The sequence below is a fragment of the Nansenia antarctica genome (genome assembly GCF_963989245.1).
Source record: "Nansenia antarctica genome assembly, chromosome: 1".
NCBI lineage: Eukaryota > Metazoa > Chordata > Actinopteri > Argentiniformes > Microstomatidae > Nansenia > Nansenia antarctica.
This window is the reverse complement of record NC_137674.1, coordinates 23,271,308-23,286,815: the sequence shown is the minus strand read 5'-3', so window position 1 is coordinate 23,286,815 and position 15,508 is coordinate 23,271,308. Positions and strand designations below refer to the sequence as shown.

At 51.5% G+C, this 15,508-nt stretch overlaps 1 protein-coding gene across 1 annotated transcript in view; it reads left to right on the top strand.

The window, feature by feature from the left end:
• eif2s1a (eukaryotic translation initiation factor 2, subunit 1 alpha a) overlaps positions 1 to 13,950 on the top strand; it is a gene marked incomplete at both ends in the record, with an annotated part of 17,231 nt that extends 3,281 nt beyond the window's left edge. Inside the window, 3 exons of the mRNA XM_080533869.1 lie at positions 10,568 to 10,665; positions 10,768 to 10,911; positions 13,825 to 13,950. Coding sequence (XP_080389995.1) covers positions 10,568 to 10,665; positions 10,768 to 10,911; positions 13,825 to 13,950 — 368 coding nt within the window. The remainder of the gene's footprint in view (positions 1 to 10,567; positions 10,666 to 10,767; positions 10,912 to 13,824) is intronic.
• Between the last annotated feature and the right edge of the window lie 1,558 nt (positions 13,951 to 15,508).

The window sequence follows — 15,508 nt, the reverse complement described above, 5'->3', positions numbered from 1 at the left end:
CTGGGGACATGATCTGGGACCGGGGAATCCAGCTCCGTTCCTCTGGGCCATATCCTTCCCAGTCCACCAGGTACTGGAAACCCCGGCCACAGCGACGAGCCCTGAGGAGCTTCCTTACCGCCCACTGGGGGTGGCCATCCACCAACTGAGGAGGGGGCGGTGCAGGGGCTGGTGGCATCAGGTCGCTGGCGACATGGGGCTTAACCCGGGAGACGTGGAACACCGGGTGGATCCGACGGAGGGAGTGAGGGAGGACCAGCCGGATGGCAGCGGGGTTGATGACCCGGTCGATGGCGTAGGGGCCGATGTATCTCGACGCCAACTTCCGGGAGGGGACATTGAGGGGGAGATCCGCCGTGGAGAGCCAGACCCTCTGGCCCACCTGGTACACCGGAGCTGGAGTGCGACGACGGTTGGCGCTTCGGGTAGTTCGGGCGGTGGCCCGAAGCAAGGCCGAGCGTACGGAGGTCCAGACCCGACGACAGCGAAGGAGGTGTGCCTGGACCGATGGTACCGACGCTTCGCCCTCCTGGGTAGAAAGCAGGGGTGGCTGGTACCCCAAGGAGCACTCGAAGGGGGACCGGCCGGTGGCTTCATTTACCATGGCGTTCAGAGAGTACTCCACCCAGGGTAGGTCCTTGCTCCAGGAGGATGGATGGAGGGAGGACATGCAGCGGAGTGCCGACTCCAGGCTCTGGTTGGCTCTCTCCGCCTGCCCATTGGTCTGGGGATGGTAGCCGGAGGAGAGGCTGGTCGTGGCCCCAATCCCAGAACAGAAGGCCTGCCACACCTTGGATGTGAACTGGGGGCCACGGTCGGAAACCACATCCTGGGGAAGCCCGTAAAGCCGGAAGACGTGGGTGGTGAGTAGCTCCGCCGTCTCCGCCGAGGTCGGTAGCTTTGCCAGAGCTACCAACCGCACGGACTTGGAGAAGCGGTCCACGATGGTGAGGATGACCGTGTTGCCTAGAGACGGGGGAAGGCCGGTCACGAAGTCCATGGCGAGGTGGGACCACGGTCGACCGGGCACGGGTAGAGGCCGCAGCAGTCCTGAAGGCGGCCGGTGGGATGCCTTGCTGCGAGCGCAGGTAGGGCAGGCCGAGACGAACTCCCTGACGTTCGCGGCCATGGTGGACCACCAGAACCGCCGGCACAGGAAGGACAGTGTGCGTAGGGCCCCAGGATGGCAGGCGAAGCGGCTGGCGTGGCCCCACTGCATCACCTTGGTCCTGACGGCGTCCGGGACGAAGAGACGGCCGGGGGACCCCGGTCGGGGATCTGGCTGGGTGCGCTGTGCAGCTCTGACCACCGCCTCGATCTCCAGGGTGACCACTCCAACGACCCGGGAGGATGGAACGATGGTGTCAGGAGTGGTGGGTTCCTCCTCTGCGGCATGGAGCCGAGAAAGGGAGTCAGCCTTGGCGTTCAGGGAGCCCGGACGGAACGTGAGGTGGAAGTTAAACCGCCCGAGGAACAGGGCCCAGCGTGCCTGACGGGAGTTCAACCGCCTGGCCGACTTGATGTAGGTTAGGTTCTTGTGGTCCGACCAGACGGTGAAGGGGTGCTCTGCGCCCTCCAGCCAGTGCCGCCACTCGTGGAACGCCTCCACCACCGCCAGCAGCTCGCGGTTCCCGATGTCGTAGTTGGCCTCGGCGGAGGTATAACGGCGGGAGTAGAAGGCGCAGGGGTGCACGGTCTGGTCCTCCGATCGTTGAGAGAGCACGCCACCGACGCCCGTGTCTGAGGCGTCCACTTCCACAATGAAGGGCCTAGAGGGGTCTGGGTTGATTAGGACCGGCGCCGAGGTGAAGAGCCTCTTCAGGTCACTGAACGCAGCGCTGGCTGCTGGTGTCCACGTGAACTGGCGCAGGGGGGAGGTGAGGGCAGTGAGGGGGGCGGCTACACGGCTGAAGTCCCGGATGAATCGCCGGTAGAAGTTGGCAAAGCCGAGGAATGACTGCAGCTGTTTCCGGGTGGTAGGTTGGCCCCACTCGACGACGGCCCGAGTCTTCTTGGGGTCAGGGCGAGTCAACCCACCCTCCACGATGAGCCCCAGGAATTCCACAGAGTGAGTGTGGAAAGAGCACTTCTCAGCCTTAATAAAAAGGCGATTCTCCAGTAGGCGCTGGAGGACTAGGCGGACATGTTGGACATGCTCCTCAGGGTTCCTGGAGAATACTAGGATGTCATCCAGGTAGAGGACGACAAAGATGTCCAGCATGTCCCTGAGGACGTCGTTCATGAGGGCCTGAAAGACGGAGGGGGCGTTAGTGAGACCAAAGGGCATGACAAGGTACTCATAGTGGCCACGGGGGGTCTTGAACGCCGTCTTCCACTCGTCACCCTCACGAATCCGGACCAGATGGTAGGCGTTCCGGAGGTCCAGCTTAGTGAAGATGGTGGCCCCAAGGAGGGGCTCAAAGTTGGAGCTCATGAGGGGGAGAGGATAGGTGTTCCGGACGGTGATGGCATTGAGCTCACGGTAGTCAATGCATGGCCTGAGGGTTCCATCCTTCTTCTTAACGAAGAAAAACCCCGCTGCCACCGGGGAGTGTGATGGACGGATGAGCCCCTCAGCCAGACAGTCGGAGATGTAGGTGTCCATGGCTGCCTTCTCCGGGGGGGCAAGGTTGTAGAGGCGACTGACCGGAAGTTTGTTGCCAGGGCGGAGCTCGACGGCACAGTCGTAGGGCCGGTGAGGGGGCAGGGTGCGAGCACGCTCCTTGCTGAAGGCCTCTCCGAGGTCGTGGTAGGCCTCTGGGATGGAGGAGAGGTCAGGGGGAGCCGGAGGCGGTCGCAGAGGCGATGAGGGGGTATGGGCGGCACGGAGGCACCGGGCGTAACATGCGGTACTCCAGCTCAGGATACGTCCCTCACCATAGCTGACATGGGGAATGTGGAGCTCGAGCCACGGTCGTCCCAGGATGAGCGGGGACTGGGGGGTTTTGAGGATGTAGAATCGGATCTCCTCCACATGGTTCCCAGAGACGGTCAAGGAGAGGGGTGTAGAGCGGTGGGTGAGAGGCCCCAGGCTGTGTCCGTCTAGGGCTGAGACGGAGAGGGGGGTCTCGAGGGCAACGAGGGGAATGGCAGCTGAGCGGGCCAGCTGGGCGTCCATAAAGTTCTCGTCTGCTCCCGAGTCAATGATGGCCTCGACCGTGAGGTTCTGCCCCTGCCAGGAGAGGGTGACAGAGAACCTGGCTGGGCTGGTGGTAGGTGGGGATTGAGAGACACGGCTCACCCGGATTCCCCCTTCGGGTGAGCCTGCCCTTTTGATAGGGACGGGCAGGTGTCACGGAGGTGTCCCTTCTCTCCACAGTAGAGGCACAGGCCCTGGGCCCTTCTCCTCTCCTTCTCCGCCGTGGTGAGGCGGGCTCGACCAAGCTGCATCGGCTCCTCGCTAGTGCATGGGGTGTAGGTCGACTCCCGTGCGGAGGAGGGGTTGGCTGTGACGATAGGGTCCTGGGGGCGTGGCGAGCTGGTCTGGTAGCGCCCTCTCTCTCTCCGACGCTCCCGGGAGCGCTCGTCAACGTCGATGGCTAGGGCCACTAGTTCGTCCAGGGTGGCGGGTCTGTCCCGGACGAGCTCGTCCTTGATGGCCTCACTCAGCCCCTGGCGGAAAGCAGATCGCAGTGCCCTGTCATTCCATCCGCTTCCGGCTGCCAGGGTGCGAAACTCGGTAGAGTAGGCCGCCGCGGTCCGGTTCCCCTGGTGGAGTGACATCAGTCGCGCCCCGACCTCCTGTCCTGCAGTGGGGTGGTCGAAAACCCTCTGGAACTCCGTGAGGAAGGTAGCGTAGTCACCGAACAGGTCAGGGCGGGCGCAGAGGGTGGCCTGGACCCAATTCAGGGCGTCGCCGGTGGTGAGGTTGGTGATGAACGCCACCCGGGCTGCCGGCGACCAGAACTGGCTGGGCTGATGCGAGAACACCAACTCGCACTGGAGGATGAAGCCTCGGAACTGGGCGAAGGCTCCGTCGAAGGGGCGGGGGCTGGCTAGGTGGGGCTCCCGTGGCTGTCCAGTAGGTGGTGCCGGTAGCTGGGCAGGGTCAGGGAGAGCAGGGGGGGGGGCAAAGGCTGCGAGCGCGGCCACCTGTGCCGTAAGCGCTTGGGTCGTAGTGATGAGGTGCTGCATCTGGGTGGCGCGGTGCTCCTGGTTAGCCTCCTGGGTTGTAATGCGAGTGTTCAGGGCCTGGCACGCTGTAGCGGCCGCCTGGAGGAGGTGAGTGTGTTCAGCGAGGATCTGGATAGCCGTCGGACCGGATCCAGGGGTGGGAGATGGTGCCCGGTCCTTCGTGTCGTCTGAGCCCAATTGCATGGTCAGTTCTTCTGTTATGACACGGGAGCGAGGGGGCTCAAGGACACGACACCGGAGGCAGAATACAGTGTTAGCCCCGTAGGGTATTTATTTACAGTGCAGGCGGGTGGAAAAACAGATGATGAGTCCGGGGGTTTCAGCCTGGCGGGCTGGGGGTAGTGGCTGGCGTGGGCTGTAGAGAAACAGAGAAACAGCGTAAGTCTCTACGGTAGGCCAGTACAAAAAGGTATGACAAAAATAGTAACGAGAGCAAAGTACACGACTGGTAATAGAGGATACTTGCCAGGCCATTCTTAGGGAAGAACTGACGATGAATGAAGGGAGTCCAGGGTAGATGTAGCCAGAGGGTTGATTGGGAGTGGAGACAGGTGTGTTGGTTTGACTGTGGCTGGATAACCCTCCAATCACCGGGAACGAGCTTCACCTGCGGCGGAGAGCACGCTGTGCTCGAGTTGTGGGGGCGGGTGCTCGAGCTGTGGGGGCGGGGGAGGGCGTGTGTGACGGCCCAGCCGTAACAACGAAGCCCAGAAGGCTTGTACATAGTTCCCCTCCCGTCAATATCTATGTTTCAAATAAACATCAAGGAACACTTAATGCATGTCAATAAGAGAAAAGAAACCACAAACAAAATCAGATCCATAAAGGCAATATTAAAAGGATGGGTTCACGCGAGATTTCTGGCTTGGGGAACGAGATTCTAGAGAGTCACGCGAGATTTCTGGCTTGGGGAACGAGACTCTAGAGAGTCTGGAGTCTGTCGTAACGAAAATCTTTATGTCTGTGGGGTGCTGAAATGGGAAAATTGGCATACACCACACACAATACGATCAAGGCTGTTCAATCCAAGATTTTGTATCTTCATGGAATGGAATGGAATGGACTTTATTTGTCATTGCTACAGTACAGGTACCAAACAACGAAATTTAGGAGGGGTGGCTCCCCTGGTGTTTAGGAAAGGAAAAAGAAAACACATTTTAGAAAGAGCATAGATGCATAAAATCACAAGAAGGTAAGGAGCTGGTTTACATCAATAAAGGCTATGTACACAATCCACTGTACTATACTGCACAGATAGTCAACTAGGGTTGTCATATTGCACAAAAAGTATTTTTTCACATTATTTTAAAGTGTCACAGTTTGCAGGCTTGAAAATGTACATGTTTGTGCCTCAGCACTAGCTGCCATACAATCCGTCCGGACTGTCCTGGGCCCAGAACTTAGGCCTTTTCTGTGTTCAGGGCCTTGACGGCCCTGTGGTAGAAGCTGTTCTTCAGTCTGTTTGTCTTAGCGGCCGGGGTCCTGTACCTCCTGTTCGAGGGCAGCTTGACAAAGTGTTCGTGCCCAGGGTGGGTCGGGTCCTTGGAGATCTTGGAGGCCCTCCTGAGACAGCGTGTTTTGTACAGCTCCTCCAGAGAGGGGAGGGGGGCGCCGGTGATCTTCTGTGCTGTTCTCACGACTCTCTGTAGCTCGATTCTCTCCGCTGTTGTGCAGCTGTGGAACCAGTTGGAGATGCCGAAGGTGAGGATGCTCTCCACTGCGCCGTGGTAGAAGGCCACCAGTATCTCCTGCTTGTTGTGTTGTTTCCTGAGGCATCTCAGGGTGTATAGCCGCTGTTGTGCCCTCTTGATGGTGCCTTTAGTGTTGTCCTTCCAGGCCAGGTCATCCCGCATGTTGTGTCCCAGGAATCGTAGGGTTGAGACTATCTCCACGCTCTCTCCGTCGATGAGCAGGGGCTGGATCTCGGACTTTTTCCTCCTGAAGTCTACGATGAATTCCTGGGTCTTTGACTTGTTTAGCAGCAGGTTGTTAACCTTGCACAGCTTGCTCAATTGCTCTACCTCATCCCTGTACGCCGCCTCGTCCCCCCCCGAGATACATCCCACCACGGTGGTGTCGTCTGCAAACTTTACGATGTAGTTGCTGGGGTGGATGGGGGTGAAGTCGTGGGTGTAGAGGTTGTAGAGGATGGGGCTTAGCACGCAGCCCTGGGGTGACCCAGTGCTGAGGCTGAGGGCTGTGGAGGTGTGGGGGCCCACCCGCACCCTCTGGGGGCGGTCGGTCAGGAAATCCTTGATCCACGCACATATAGAGTGTGATAGACCCAGGTCTAGTAGTTTGGTCACTAGCCTGTCTGGAAGGATGGTGTTAAAGGCGGAGCTGAAGTCCACGAAGAGCAGTCTCGCGTAGCTGTTTCCCCTCTCCAGGTGGGATAGAGTGGCGTGGAGAGTCGTCGCTATGGCGTCCTCTGTGGACCTGTGGGCTCTGTAGGCGAACTGGTATGGATCCAGGTTGGGCGGGAGGCGTGTGAGTATGTGGGCCCGGACTAGTTTCTCGAAGCACTTCATGATGATTGGTGTGAGTGCCACCGGGCGGTAGTCGTTTAGGCAGTTCACCGTGCTTTTCTTCGGGACTAGGATGATAGTTGAGGTTTTCAGACAGGGTGGGACGGTGGCCTGGGACAGGGACTGGTTAAAGATGTTGGTGAAAACCCCGGCCAGTTGGTCGGCGCAGTCTCTCAGCACCCGTCCCAGGACGCCATCCGGCCCCGAGGCTTTCCTGGGGTCCACCGCCTTCAGTACGCGTCTCACCTCGTGCTCTGTGAGGGTGAGGCTGCTGAGAGCTGGAGAGAGTGGTCTCTGTGTTGTGGTTACCTCCGTTCGCCCCTCGTCGAACCGGGCGTAGAAGGTGTTCAGCTTTCCCGCCAGCAGGGGGTCGTCTTCTGCGGCTGTGAGCCTGTTGGCTCTGAAGTTTGTCATCTGCTGAACCCCCTGCCACATCCGCCTGGAGTCGTTGCTCAGGAGGCATTCCTCAATCTTCTCTCTGTGCTCTGCCTTGGCCGCTTTGATGCCGCGCTTTAGGTTGGCCCTGGTGGAGCTGTACAGCGGTGTGCGCTTCCCTGCGAAGAAGGCGTTGTCCCTCTCATTTATCAGTTTTTGGACCTTCCCAGTCATCCATGGCTTCGTGTTGGGGTAGACCCGGACCCGTTTGTCCACGGTGACTGAGTTGGTGCAGTTCACTATGTGGTTCAGAACCGACGACGTGTACTGTTCCAGGTCCTCATGCTCATATTCCTGCCATAGGGTGTCATTTAGGCAGATCTGCAGTGGAGCGGACCCTTCTGGCCAGGTTCTGACAGTCTTGGTGGTGGGAGCACTTTTCCCCATTGTAGTGTATGCAGGAATCAGGAGGATTGACACATGGTCAGACATGCCTAGATGAGCTAGCGGACTAGCCTTGTAAGCACGTTTGATGTTGGTGTATACCTTATCCAGTGTTTTTTCTCCTCTCGTTGCACATTTTACATGCTGGTAGAACTTGGGTAGTACTGCCTTCAGGTCGACATGATTAAAGTCCCCCGCTATGATGTGAATAGCCTGTGGATCAGTACTTTGTTGGCTACTAATGACGTCATATAGTCGCGCCAATGCTACTTTGCTGTCTGAGCTAGGTGCTATATACACACATGTAATTAGCACCGCGTTAAACTCCCTAGGCAGGTATGTGGGTCGGCATTTAACAGTCAAGTATTCTAGGTCTGGGGAGCAGTGGCTACTTACAGTTTTCGTGTTTAAGCACCAGCTATCCTTCGTCGATATTATGATCCCACCTCCTCTTGACTTCCCGCTACGCTCCGTTCGGTCAGCGCGATGTAGTGTGTGGGGTCTGTCTCAGATAAGATTTCGGTTAAGATTTTGAAAATCCTTATGTGTGTACCCCGCTTAAGCAAGTGAATCATCATTAATCCACCAGTCGTAGCAGGAAGAGTAATCCAGCTCAGGCCCGGGACCATTGATAGAAGGAAAAACCTTCTTCTATCACCTTCTTCTAAACCTAGGTTGTTTTTTATTTTTATTTTTTATATATAGACACTAGAGAAACAGAGAAACAGTACAAGGGGGGCAATAGAAGTTTTTAGGGGACACAGTAGAGGGGAAAAGCGGGTGTCTCCAGGAGACGCAGTGCTGGGGGGTAGTGGATGTCTCAGGAGGAGCAGTTAAGGTATGATTCATGCGTCCTTCACAAAGACAACCTCTGCCCCGATTCCAGCCTTTCTGAAGCAGCCCCAGACCATCACCGACCGATCCTCCACCAGATGTCAGTGTGTGAGAGACACTGTGGCTTGTAGGCCTCGCCAGGCCTCCGGGAGAGGCCTCGCACTGTTAATACACACACACACACTGTTAATACACACTCACACTGTTAATACACACACACACACACACTGTTAATACACACCCACACTGTTAATACACACTCACACTGTTAATACACACACACACACACACACACACACACACACACACACACACACACACCGTTAGATCAACCATTAGACGACCAGGAAATTGGACTCATCAGAGAAGATGACCGTACTCCGGTCCTCAACGGTCCAATCCTTAAGGTCTTTTGCAAACCTCCGCCTGGCTCTTCTTCTTTGCTTCTCAGTGATGAAGGGCTTTCTCCTAGCTTTGCATGACTTCAGCCCTAGCCCTCGGACTCTGTGTCGGGCGGTCCTTACCGCGCATTTAACCCCAACTGCCGTTTGCCATTCTTTTTGTAGGTCTTTTGATGTCATCCTACGGTTGTTGAGTGACATTCGAGTGAGTTGGCGGCCGTCCATCCTGTTGTTTTTGCCATCTGCCGGTCTGTAGCGTCGTTGTCCCTAGTGTCTGCTGCTTGGTCTGGTTGTTATAAACTGTCGTCTCTGAAGCTTTATGGATGGAAGCAACCTGGGCCCAGTTGTTCAGATCTTTTCATCTGGATCAGAATCATCTCAATGATCCTGATTCTCTTTGGCATCCAGGATCAGATCAAGTTGGCTGATTTCCCCAATATGACTCAAAACCAGCCAGATAAATGTGATCCAGGATAGCAAGAAAGAATCTGGATCATTCTGACTCAGAACTGGATTAACCCAGCTCACCACATCCCTCTTAACTGCTCACTCTATCCCTATTAACCCAGTTATACTGTTATTAACTCAGTTATTAACCCAGTTATACAGTTATTAATGAATGAATGAATGAATGGTCTTTATTGTCATTAATACAGTACAGGTACCATACAACGAAATTTAGGAGGGGGGGCTCCCCTGGTGCTTGGAAAAAAGACTAAAAACAAGAAGGGAAAAGAGCTGGTTTACATAAATAAAGGCTATGTACACTATCCACTATACTATACTACTATACTATACAATAAAACACTGTGCTGTACTCTATGCTATGCTATAAATATCCTAACATTCCCTATATCTGAACCTTATGTACACAAGGGTTGTCATATTGCACATAGTATTGTTGCACATTCATTTAAAGTGTCGCAGTTTGCAGGTTTGAAATGTTCACAGTTGTATTTCAATATTGCACTTTACAATCTAGTAGCTGCCATCAAATTGTCTAGATTGTCCAGGGCCTAGAACCCAGTTATACTGTTATTAACCCAGTTATACTGTTATTAACCCAGTTATAGTTATTAACCCAGTTATAGTTATTAACACAGTTATACTGTTATTAACCCAGTTATAGTTATTAACCCAGTTATACTGTTATTAACCCAGTTATAGTTATTAACCCAGTTATACTGTTATTAACCCAGTTATAGTTATTAACCCAGTTATAGTTATTAACTCAGTTATAGTTATTAACGCAGTTATTAACTCAGTTATTAACACAGTTATAGTTATTAACTCAGTTATTAACTCAGTTATTAACTCAGTTATTAACACAGTTATAGTTATTAACACAGTTATTAACTCAGTTATTAACTCAGTTATTAACTCAGTTATTAACACAGTTATAGTTATTAACTCAGTTATTAACACAGTTATAGTTATTAACCCAGTTATAGTTATTAACTCAATTATTAACCCAGTTATTAACCCAGTTATTAACCTGGCCTTCAGTAAGTTTTCACCCCCTGGAGTACATACATTTATACAATACATTTATTTGTTGTTTTTTGTCACTGATCTACACAAAATACCCCTTAATGTCAAAGTGGAAATAATGTTCTAGATGTTTACAAATGTACGGCTGAAATGTGTTCAGACCCTCTGCTGTGATACCCGTTTGACTTGACTTGAGTCCATTGGAGTGGAGGATAATAGTTCATGTGATAGTAGTTCATGTGATAGTAGTTCATGTGATAGTAGTTCATGTGATAATAGTTCATGTGATAATAGTTCATGTGATTTTGGAAGTGAATCAGTGAATCAGTGAATCAGTCACTTTCTCCGCCCCCCTCCCCCCAGACATCGAGGTAGCGTGTTATGGCTATGAGGGGATTGATGCCGTCAAAGAGGCCTTGAGGGCGGGGCTTAGCTGCTCCACCGAGGCCATGCCAATCAAGGTGAATAACCATTCAGCAACCATGATTTCCTAACGCATAGAATAAAATCATCATCATCATCATCATCATAACTGTGTGTGTGTGTGTGTGTGTGTGTGTCAGATCAACCTGATAGCGCCCCCCCGCTACGTGATGACCACCACCACGCTGGAGCGCACGGAGGGGCTGTCGCTGCTGAACCAGGCCATGGCCGCCGTCAGGGAGAAGATCCAGGACAAGAGAGGCGTCTTCAACGTCCAGATGGAGGTCAGAGACACATAGTACATACCCTACATGTCCCCTACCTCCTAGCTCCTACCTCCTAGCTCCTACCTCCTAGTCCCTACCTCCTAGTCCCTACCTGCTACCTCATAGCCCCTACCTCCTAGCCCCTACCTCCTAGCCCCTACCTCCTAGTCCCTACCTCCTAGTCCCCACCTCCTAGCCCCTAGCGCCTACCTCCTAGTCTCTACCTCCTAGTCCCCACCTCCTACCTCCTAGCTCCTACCTCCTAGCACCTACCTCCTAGCCCCTACCTCCTAGTCCCTACCTCCTAGCCTCTACCTCCTAGTCCCTACCTCCTAGCCCCTGCCTCCTAGTCCCTACCTCCTAGCCCCTACCTCCTAGTCTCTACCTCCTAGCCCCTACCTCCTAGTCTCTACCTCCTAGCCCCTACCTCCTAGTCCCTACCTCCTAGCCCCTACATCCTAGCCCCTACCTCCTAGTCTCTACCTCCTAGCCCCTATCTCCTAGCCCCTACCTCCTAGTCCCTACCTCCTAGCCCCTACCTCCTAGTCCCTACCTCCTAGCCCCTACCTCCTACCTCCTAGTCTCTACCTCCTAGTCCAGGGGTCGGCAATAGGCGGCCCGCGGGCCATTGCTGGCCCATCACCAATAATATTTGGCCCAGCAGAATATTTTGAGAATCCACTTTTTTTTTTTTTTTTTTTTTTTTTTTTACAATATCGGACCGACAGTCCCACATATAGCGCCTATAATGTCCGAATAGAGAATCTACCTCCACCTGAATAATGCTTATTGTACTTTTATCCATGTTGAGAGTGAATGACACAGGGACAGACAATCAGGCAGCGGGGTGCACCGAAGCGCACTGACGCTGAACCCCTCATAGTGAATCATAAGTAGGTGGACAACGTGTAGTGCTGAAATAGCCGTGTGTGGTTTGAAAAAAATAACACCAGCTCAGTAAATAATTCAAACGTAATGTTTACGTATATGTGACTGCAACACACATATGAACAGTAACAAAGCAAATTCAGTTTAATATTCGGAAAAACATTGACAACAAAATCGGTGAAAAAAAGAAAAGAAAGAAAAGTAATCCGCTTATGCGAGGGGTGGTGGTGCATAGGCCTATGCTCCTGAAACGACAGAGCAAACACGCTATTAGGGATAATAATTACAATGAGCCATTCATTCAAAATATTAAAAATACAATTAGGTTATTAAATACAATAACGACAGGCTTGGTACTCACTTAATGTGAAAAGTGGCATCTCCCATCGGTCAGTATTTGCTTGATATCTGGTTATATGGACGTCACTTTAATCCGCAGGCAGTTCTCAAGTTTTTTTTGCATCAATCGATTCCTCTCGTGCGTCTTTATCACATTCATTGAGGAAAAGGACGACTCGCATGTATAGAAAGGGAACATTGTGAGCACGGAAGATGTGAGTCTCACAACGGCTTTGCGTTGATGAAACCAGGTAGGATGAACATTATAGTTCGCTGTCCATTCCTCTTTAAATGCCCTGTTTTCACCGTCAACTTTCCTCTTTACACCTTTGGAGAGTGACATGATGTTTCTCTTGCTAGTTAGCAGGTTAAATGTTTAGCTAACTTCACCCGGCAGGCAAACAACCAATCCAATAATAATGTGACCTTGTCTGGGAGGAGGGGGGAATCATTCAGAATGAAAGTATGTTAAATAATTATTAGAATAAGCTAGGCTGCGCTACATCGTCAGTCCACACATTTATTATTCAAAACTATGGAAAAGGGTGAAACTACGTTTCAACGTTGTTGAGAATCACAACACAAACTTGCTAGTCAAGCCAAAATACTGCAACGTAATGGATTGGACTGCTACCTAGTTAGCTACAACACTACTTTACATTGTTACCTAGTTAACTACAACACTACTTTACATTGTTACCTAGTTAACTACAACACTACTTTACATTGTTACCTAGTTAACTACAACACTACTTTACATTGTTACCTAGTTAACTACAACACTACTTTACATTGTTACCTAGTTAACTACAACACTACTTTACATTGTTACCTAGTTAACTAGAACACTACTTTACATTGTTACCTAGTTAACTAGAACACTACTTTACATTGTTACCTAGTTAACTACAACACTACTTTACATTGTTACCTAGTTAACTACAACACTACTTTACATTGTTATCTAGTTAACTAGAACACTACTTTACATTGTTACCTAGTTAACTACAACACTACTTTACATTGTTAGCAGGCTCACAAAACAAGCTGTGTTAGTTGACTAGCGATGTGTACATTTTTCGAAAGAAAAGTCAAAGCATTAGAACGTGTCACATTTTTTAACAATCAATTACTTATGAATGAATGAATGAATTAATGAATGGAATGAATGGTCTTTATTGTCATTGCTACAGTACAGGTACCAAACAACGACATTTAGGAGGGGTGGCTCCCCTGGTGTTAGCAAAAAAAAAAAAAAAAAAAAAAAAAAAAACGTTCGGGCCCGCCATCTAGTGGCTCAAAAAAAATTTGGCCCGAGGCCAAACCTAATTGCCGACCCCTGTCCTAGTCTATACCTCCTAGCCCCTACCTCCTAGTCCCTGCCTCCTACCCCCTACATCCTGCCTCCTCGTCCATACCTCCTAGTCCCTACCTCCTAGTTTACATCCTAGCCCCTACCTCCCCACCTACATCCTACCCACTACATTCTAGCTCCTACCTCCTACCCCCTACCTCATAGCCCCTACATCCTATCCCCTACATCCTACCTCATAGCCCCTACATCCTACCCCCTAGCCCCTACATCCTAGCCTCCACCCCTTACATCCTAGTCCCTACCTCCTACATCCTAGTCCCTACCTCCTAGCCCCTAGAACTGAGTCGAATAGAACTATCCATTCACTGTCTCTCTACTGCCCCCTGCAGGCCAAGGTGGTGACAGACACAGACGAGACGGAGCTGGCCCGCCAGCTGGAGCGGCTGGAGCGGGAGAACGCTGAGGTGGACGGAGACGACGACACGGAGGAGATGGAGGCTACGGCCGAGGACTAGACTACAGCAAGCCCAGAGGGACAAAATACATACAGACCATTTACTGTACAACACAATCCAGTCTGCAACACTCATTTAGCTCATAGTTCACAGCTTGCTTCTCCCAGAACACTTGCAGGGACACAGAGACACCAAACAAGATGGCTGCCCGTGAGAGACACCAAACAAGATGGCTGCCTTTGAGAGACACCAAGCAAGATGGCTGCTATTATGGGCATGGCTTGGAGGAGCCCTGAAACGCCCCAATGGACTAAACCAACATGCCACCGCTGAACCTAGCTAACACCGCAGAATGACACAGATTGTTCTAGAATAGAGACAGATTTGAGTATATAATTCATGATGAACAAACTATAAAAGATACTACTATTAGTAACAGCCTTACAGCGTTACTAACAGGGCGTTTGGAAGTAGCCTGTCCTTTCTCCCCAATGACAGGATCAGCTGTGTGTGTGACTGCTCCCTGTTTGCTTTGACATTACTTCCTTCTGCTCTCATTCAACAAATAAACTATATAAATAAACATATTATTATTATTATTATTATTATTATAAGGGGCAGCTGTGTCTCAGGAGGTAGAGCCGCCGTCTAATGATCACAAGCTTGGCAGATCGGCGGTTCGAGCCCCGGCTGGCCACATGTCGAAGTGTCCTTGGGCAAGACACTGAACCCCAAATTGCTCCCAGTGAGCGGGCCGGCGCCTTGCATGGTAGCTTGCCGCCATTGGTGTGTGAAAGTGTGTGTGAATGCAGTGGCGGACTCAGGCTGTTTGAAGGGTAGGGGCGAAAAGAAAAAAAGGGCACCTACTGCACAACATGGGACCCCATCAGTGCACATGGTCAAGTTTAGACCATTGGAAGGGCAGCCAATAGGGCACATCCTCTAATTTTGCCACTCAACAGGGCACTTTAGTGTGACGTTTTTCAATTGTGGGGGCACATGGTCAAGTTTAGGCCATTGGAGCCTGAGGGCACCAATAGGGCACATCCTCTAATTTTCGCCACTCAAAAGGGCATTTTTGCCACTCAAAAGGGCACTTAAGACAGACGTTTTTCAACCGTGAGGGCACCAGGAGGGGCGGTCGCCCCCCCTGCCCCCCCCTTGAGTCCGCCAGTGTGTGAATGGGTGAATGAGAGGCCATTGTAAAGCGCTTTGGAGCAGCAAAAAAGGCGTTATATAAGTGCAGTCCATTATTATAAAATTTACAAGATGAAAAATGTCAAGTTAATTAGAGTTGTGTTTTTATAACTAGAAAACTAGATTTTACGTTGTCTTCTATCGGTTATTCTCCGTTGATTGGCTGACTTGAACGTTTTCTAAAACTATCGAAAAGAGAAACAGTAACATAGCTTGTTATCCCGTCAGTCACGGCCTGGGTTGCCGTGGTAACCGTGGTAGTAAAGCGCTAAGCTCGCTAACGATGGAGCTCCGTGGGTCGTCGGTCAAGGTGAATAATCAGGTCTTATGAACTGTTATGAAGCTACTCTAACTGATTGAAAGACGTGTCAAGGCGGTTAATTTAAATCTTTTTGATTAGGTGACCCAGTTTGTTGTGATC